This window comes from Coregonus clupeaformis, unplaced genomic scaffold (assembly GCF_020615455.1).
Source record: "Coregonus clupeaformis isolate EN_2021a unplaced genomic scaffold, ASM2061545v1 scaf1726, whole genome shotgun sequence".
NCBI lineage: Eukaryota > Metazoa > Chordata > Actinopteri > Salmoniformes > Salmonidae > Coregonus > Coregonus clupeaformis.
This window is the reverse complement of record NW_025535180.1, coordinates 57445-65199: the sequence shown is the minus strand read 5'-3', so window position 1 is coordinate 65199 and position 7755 is coordinate 57445. Positions and strand designations below refer to the sequence as shown.

Here is a 7755-nt window from a genome sequence, read left to right as displayed (position 1 = left end):
TGAATAAATAGCCTAATAGTTTACCAACATTTTAAACTAAACGTTCTCATCTGTTGCATCAGCCTCATTGCTTTAAAAATGTTTGTTTTTTTATGCGAGTGGTTGTATTAATTTGGGATCTATCGCATCCCACAACTGTCCCAAGAGTATGTTTGGATATTTATTTATTGCACAAAAGAACAGTTGACCAATAGCATAGGTCAACTTTTGCACTATCAGGGATAGCATGAAAATGTATACACTCACTAACTGTGGTCCTCTGTAGCTCAGCTGGTAGAGCACGGCGCTTGTAACGCCAAGGTAGTGGGTTCGATCCCCGGGACCACCCATACACAAAAATGTATGCACTCACTAACTGTAAGTCGCTCTGGATAAGAGTGTCTGCTAAATGACTGAAATGTCAAATGTAAATAGTAGATTGACATAAGCCAGTGCTTTTGCTGTTCGTTCGGCCGACTCATCTGGTTGGCTGACTTGAAGTAGGCTAAAGGTAGACGGTTCTAACATCGTCAATATGCGCCTCGGGATTCGATAAGAGGGACGTGGGCAGTTGCGCCGCCGATGTGTCCGTCTTTATTCACTTGTAGCCTACTTCCTAGCTGAAATGACTGTGAGTATGGAACTGATCATGTGACGGGCATTGGCTACATCTGAAGGACCATGTGAGTGAGAGGTGTTTCGGAGCACCGCAGCCAGGATAATTATTATTAATATATTCAGACGAAGGGCACAACGGTCACAAAAGGCATGATTATTTTTTTAGTGGGCATTATGGTCACACAAGGGGGATGCTGCATGGAAATTCGAGGCCTGGTGATTATCAAGTGATTGTAAATTGTGAATGAGAGACTGATGAAGTGTGTGCAGCTTGCGACTTTTTTCAAATCATCCTTAGAGTCCCATCATGCAGCCTTAGAATGTATTAAAAATATAATATATAGCGCAACGTTTGTATCACAACTAAAGTTGAATAAATAACTCTAAATGAAGCATATAGGAGGACCAGTTTCCTTTGTTAACCGCTTAACACAGAATAGCCGCATGTGAGCACTTCCTTTGAAAAAATATCCTTTCTATTTTATTAAGCTATGTTCAACTGTATTCTTCATACTATAAAATAATGTAAAAAATAATGCCATGGAATTCTAAGCAAATCTTGTCTGCTAAATGAACTAGTGTAGCCCACAGCCATATGGCATAGCCAGATCAGGGCCTAACATAAAGACAACTCAGAGTATGCTATTCTGTTCTTCTGAAATAGACTACATTTTCTTCATATCATGTTTCTTTAGAACTGTCTAAAATAAATAATGGATTTATTGTGATGTTGTAGGCTATATTAAATTAATGTATTACACTGTAGACGTTCCAAAAGGTCTGCGTCAGTGGATTTTAGGCTATGCGTGGAAGCCAGGAGATTTTGTATTTATTTATTTTACCTATATTTAACTAGGCAAGTCAGTTAAGAACAAATTCTTATTTACAATGACGGCCTACACCGGCCAAACCCGGACTACGCTGGGCCAATTGTGCGCCGCCCTATGGGACTCCCAATCACGGCCGGTTGTGATACAGCCTGGAATCGAACCAGGGGGTCTGTAGTGACGCCTCAAGCACTGAGATACAGTGCCTTAGACCGCTGAGATGCAGTGCCTTAGACCGCTGAGCCACTCGGTCTGTAGTGACGCCTCAAGCACTGAGATGCAGTGCCTTAGACCGCTGCGCCACTCAGGAGCATCGGGAGATGCTAAACATGTTTATGTTAATTAACGGTAAATTACCATGAGACCGGCAGTTATTTGCTTGACAATCACCTGCTGACAAAATGTCATGACCGCCACAGCCCTAGTGAGGGCCAAGCAAGGGTACGTGGTAGGTAGGGGTTTGGGATGTGCTGAGTCCCAAAAGGCACCCCGTTCCCTGTAGAGTGCACGCCATTGGGCCGTGCAAGGTCAAAAGTAGTGCACTATATAGAGCATAGGGTGCTAGTTGGGCAGTGTTCCAATACTTTAGACATGTTCCCTTCTGTGCATAGCCTGTGGTCTTGTGGTAACACAGCTGGATGCTCTATGTACGCCTCAGCCTCCCCACTGGAGACCAGGGTTCAATCCCTGCATCAACTCTTCACTGTCTCCCCTCCTCATCTGTCTCCCCCTCTACTTCTAACCTGTCTCAATTAAAAACATCAATTATACCCCCCTAAAAAAAACACATCCTTCCCATCTTCTTTCCTTGAAGTAGTAAACAGATCTATAAGGGATTGGACAGGTTTTAAACCAGGTTACAATTGAGTCTGATGTGGGTAGGGATTAGGGATTATCTGATTGTGTGGTGGGTGAGTTCTTTTCATGTGTCTCCTTAAGTTTCCAGAATCACTCCAAGCCTTCCCACAAAGAGGGCAGATGTAGGGTTTCTCCCCTGTATGAGTTCTCAGGTGTCTCTTAAGACAGCCGGCCTGATGGAATCCCTTTCCACATTCAGAGCACACATGTGGGTTCTTCAGAGGATCATTTGGCGGGTGTTGTGTCTTTATGTGTGATTCCAGTCTTTCTGCAGTTATGAAGCTCTTCTTACATTGACCACAGCGGTGAGGGTGGTCTGTATGAAAAACCAGCCGGTGATGTTTAAGGCTTGATTTTACAATGAATTGCTTCCCACAATCCAAGCAGTGGTGAGGTTTAACTGTGTGTTGTTTAACAGTATGACTTCTCATGTGTCTCTTTAAGTTTCCAGAATCACTCCAAGCCTTCCCACAACAAGGGCAGACGTACGGTTTCTCCCCCGTATGAGTTCTCTGGTGTCTCTTAAGACAGCCGGCCTGTGTGAATCTCTTTCCGCATTCAGAGCACACGTGTGGTTTCTCTCCAGTCAGATACAGTAAATGTGTTTTCAGATTGGTTGCTGTGACAAAATTCTTCCCACAGTGATCACAGATATGGGAGCTAAGCCTGTCTCCTGAGAGGGTCTTGTGTTGTCCAGCATTAGACGAGCTGTGGGGTTTCTCTCCTGTCTGTGTTGTCTTGTGTATTATATGGCCACTCTGCCCCGGTGTTTTCCTGCAGTCGACCAGCCGCACAGACACCCTCTTCAGACCCCACAGTAAGGCACTACCGGGAGAGGCAGGACCCGGGGACTCTGGGAGGCTGGAGGGGGGCCGGGGAGGCTTGTCCTGGAAATCAGAAAAATATACATGGAGAAAAGATAATGGAGCGATACATTTTAAATAATATCATCTTTGAAAACGAATAATCATCAAAATAAAAGCTAGACAGTCAGGGAGAATAAACAATGCCAAAAACAATTAATTTAGCAGTATTGATTTTGCTATTATGTTTGAGCAAAATAACTTAACTATGGACGAATGCATAGAATTCAAGGAAATTAGCTTTAAACTGCAACATCTTCTCTCAGGTCCGTGGCAGAATACATAGAAACACAGGAAATTTGCTTTACAAATGTGTTAATATATCGCTCAGCTCCATGGAGAAATTTGTAGAGTTGCAGAACATTTCCTTAAAAATGCTAAGAATTCTCTACACCACCAAGATGGGGGGCCTCTAAAATGTTGTCCAAAATTCAATTGCGCCGATGGGCCGACCATTGACACGCCCCCATGCAGCGCCCATTGACACGCCCCCATTGACACACCCCCTATGCCACGCCCACCACCTAAACCCCATTTTGATCCAGAAAAATCCCTAGCGAGAAATGCTCTCCTACCTAGCAAGGAATAAATCCCTAGAGTGAAACGCTCTCCTACCTATCAAGGAATAAATCCCTAGAGTGGGAAACGCTCTCCTACCTATCAAGGAATAAATCCCTAAAGTGGGAAACGCTCTCCTAGCTATCAAGGAATAAATCCCTAGAGGGAAACACTCTCCTACCTAATAAGGAAGTTTGAAGTTTCAAAAGTCTTTCCTTGATTCCTCTCATCCTCGAATTACTCTGCCGCCTCCTCAAAATGCATTGGAGGAGAAAGACCAAGACGTGGAGCCTCAGTTATTCTCCTCCCAATGCATTTGTAGAAGGAGGTCGAGGAATCAAGAATGAGAGGAATCAAGGGAAGACTGTGGAGAAACCAAATACATACTGACTGAAAAGTACTCACGCCACTCTCCCTCTTTTCTGCTGTGTGCCTCTCTGGAGCTGACTCCGCCTCCAATCTGTTGCTAGGCAAACTAGCGCCTCCCTCTTCGTTCCATTCTTCTTTGCAGTCTGCAGCGTCATCACCATCATCGGATTGGCTGGGACTCATGGGCTCCGCCTTCAGTCCGATGCTAGGCAACCAATCCCTGTCCTCAACGTTGCAGTCCACATCATCATCATCAGCCTGGCTGGGACTCACGGGTGCACCGCTACCATCCTCCTGTATCCCTCTAATGTCCTCTTTCGGTTGGAGTGACCAAGACGTTCCCTGCTCCTCCCATTTCATTGAATCCACATTAATTTCCTCCACATTTCCTGTAGGGTTGCTCCTCTGATTGGCGAGCCTCTTAACAACCATCTCTTCTCCTGGGTGAGTTTTTCTCATGTGTCTCCTTAAGTTTCCAGAATCACTCCAAGCCTTCCCACAACGAGGGCAGACGTACGGTTTCTCCCCAGTATGAGTTCTCAGGTGTCTCTTAAGACAGCCGGACATTTTGAATCCCTTACCGCATGTAGAGCACAAGTGTGGTTTGCGAAATACACTTTCTGACTGGGAAGTACTCACACCACTCTCCCTCTGCTCTGGGGTGTGCCTCTCTGGAGATGACTCCGCCTCCAGTCTGTTGCTAGGCAACCTAACTCCTCCCTCTTCGTTCCATTCTTCGTCGCAGTCTTCAGCATCATCGGCTTGGCTGGGACTCATTAGTGCACCGCTAGCATCCTCCAGTATCCTCCTGATGTCCTCTTTCAGTTGGAGTAACCAAGACATTCCCTGCTCCTCTGATTTCATTGAATCCGTATTGTCCCACATTTCCTCCATGATTTTACGCCGTAATAAGCGATGATTCATTCCTTTAATTTCGGAGCCGTCTTTGCCATCTTGACCATGACGTTCACACAGGTAACGTAAATTGTCCTCAGTTAAATTCCATAAACTCTTTTCGATTTCATCCATCAACGTTTCCTTCTCAGAACTCATTTTGTCTCAGCAGTTAGAATGTTTCTTTCTAAATAATACAATTAAAATAACAACTTGTTATTGAACGGAGCTGTCACTAGTGTGAGGTGTCTCTCTCCTGTGTATTCACAGGTCTCCTATATCTCCCTCCACACTGGGAACTTTAGGTAGGTGCTGCTTTGCGAGTCTCCGGCCAAGACAAGTTATTCCAGGGTCAGAAACAACACCAGATCTTCTTCCTGTCACCAGAACAGTGGAATCCCTTGTGAGGTCACCTGTGTAAACAGGAAGACATAGTGTAAAGGACTGAGTCGAACGGGATTAGTTTGACCAAACTGCCCCCTGTAATATGTTTTTGTCTCATTCAAATTGACCCTTATGATGGAAGCCTGGAGGCTGTTCTAGGCGTGCAGATATTTCAACTTGTCTAGGTGATCCCCAGTAAAACTAATCCCGTCCTAATAGGGATTTGTACCAGTCAAATATGAAGTGACATTCTATTTTTGTCAAGTCCATCAAATGTTTAAATATTCTCTATTTTACTGTCACTATTTCATTTTTACTTAATAGAACAATATAATAGAACAATATAGTGATCATTAAAATAAGTAAAAATGTTTCAACATTATAATTAAATTGAAAGGTTCCCAAAATGAGAACTTTTATTTTGAAGGTTCAAATTTGGAATTTTGGAAGCAAACTTGCTAAATAACATAACACGAACATTAGGTACAACAGCTCATTCATTATATGTACAGTCGCTCTGCCTGTTCTTACCATACAGAAAACAATAGTCGTTTTATTCCTGTATTGACTATGATTGAGCAGAGCTTCAAATTAGTTAGCAGGAGCTATTAAGCAGCTAGCTACCAAACTGAAAAAAGTAGCAGTCTGAAGAGCAGGTATATAACAGTAACTAACAGTTATGCAACCCTAACGACTAGGTAACTACATCGTTTGAACAACCCCGACACCTAATGCTTTACCGACCAGCTATATTCCAACATTTTCCCATTCTTGCCTCAATCAAAGAAGAATGGCGTCCACCATCTTTGGTATTGACCTGTGGTATTGATACCGTTGTGAAGCGGGCAAGAGTAACCAGAGATACCTTTATGGAGATGGTAAACTCCAATGGAATCGTATTAAGGCACATTGTGTACGTTGCCCATGCTTCGTCAATGGGCCGCGCGGTGCATTCTGGGTGATTCTGGGACAAGGAACTCACTCCTTCAAGAAGTAAACGGCAGTCCATTGGGCGCTAGCTCAAAAACCCAACATTAGCATGAATTACGTGAACAAGAAGTACAACATTAAACATTTTTATCGGGGTATGGGATAATTAACTTGTTCTCTGTAATATCGTATAGCTTTGAAATCGTGACATTACGTACTATTGAGGAAAATAGGCAGGTTTCTCGACTCATACCCTGACTTTTAGAAGGGATTGCGTGCCGATTAGTTTTACAATTACGTGACGCAGCATGACAACGTGAACGCAATTGGTCGACATTCATATTGGCAGTGGTGGAAGAAGTACCCAAATGTCATACTTGAGTAAAAGTAAAGATAACTTAATAGAAAATGACTCAAGTAAAAGTGAAAGTCACCCAGTAAAATACTACTTGAGTAAAAATCTAAAAGTATTTGGTTTTAAACATACTTAAGTGGCGCAGTGGCTAAGGCACAGCATCGCAGTGCTAGCTGTGCCACTAGAGATCCTGGTTCGAGTACAGGCTCTGTCTCAGACGGCCGCGACCGGGAGACTCACGGGCGGCGCACAATTGGTCCAGCGTCGTCCAATGTAGGGGAGGGTTTGGCCGGCAGGGATGTGGGTTCGTTTCCCACGGGGGGCCAGTATGGAAAAATAAATAAATGTATGCATTCACTAACTGTAAGTCGCTCTGGATAAGAGCGTCTGCTAAATGACTAAAATGTAATTGCTAAAATATACTTAAGTATCAAAAGTGTAAATAATTTCAAATTTCTTATATTAAGCAAACCAGACAGCACGATTTTCTTGTTTTTTAAATGTACGGATAGCCAGGGGCACACTCCAACACTCAGACATAATTTACAAACAAAGCATCTGTGTTTAGTGAGTCCGCCAGATCAGATGCAGTAGGGATGACCAGGGACTTTCTCTTGATAAGTGCATGAATTGGACAATTTTCCTGTCCTGCTAAGCATTCAAAATGTAACAAGTACTTTTGCGTGTCAGAGTAAAAAGTACATTATTTTCTTTAGGAAGGTAGTTTAGTTAAAAAAATAACTTGTCGAAATATATATTTTTTATTTTACCTTTATTTAACTAGGCAAGTCAGTTAAGAACAAATTCTTATTTACAATGACGGCCTACACCGGCCGAACCCGGAAGACACTGGGCCAATTGTGCGCAGCCATAGGGGACTCCCAATCACAGCCGGTTCTGATACAGCCTGGAATCGAACCAGGGTGACGCCTCAAGAACTGAGATGCAGTGCCTTAGACCGCTGCGCCACTCGGGAGTAAAATATAAATAGTAAAGTAAAGTACAGACACCCCAAAAAACGACTTAAGTAGTACTTTAAAGTATTTTTACTTAAGTATTTTACACCACTATATGTTGGTCGACATTTATATCCCACTGAGATTCTTATCTCCTCATTCTC

General features: G+C 43.3%; 1 protein-coding gene across 1 annotated transcript; it reads right to left on the bottom strand.

The window, feature by feature from the left end:
- Positions 1-1782: 1782 nt before the first annotated feature.
- Positions 1783-6165, bottom strand: LOC121554037 (zinc finger protein 629-like). Its single transcript, XM_041867478.2, has 3 exons — positions 6095-6165; positions 4109-5379; positions 1783-3169 (listed from the first exon to the last, which is right to left on the bottom strand). The coding sequence occupies exons 2-3, from the start codon at positions 5123-5125 to the stop codon at positions 2282-2284; spliced, it is 1905 nt and encodes a 634-aa protein (XP_041723412.2). The 5' UTR covers positions 5126-5379; positions 6095-6165; the 3' UTR covers positions 1783-2281.
- Positions 6166-7755: the final 1590 nt, after the last annotated feature.

Bases quoted from the DNA above. Each gene is read 5' to 3' on its own strand.
- LOC121554037 (XM_041867478.2), bottom strand. From the start codon at position 5,125: ATGAGTTCTGAGAAGGAAACGTTGATGGATGAAATCGAAAAGAGTTTA. The intron at 3,170-4,108 runs GTGAGTACTTTT...TCTGATTTCCAG, and splicing joins CAGAAAAGAGGGAGAGTGGC to GACAAGCCTCCCCGGCCCCC.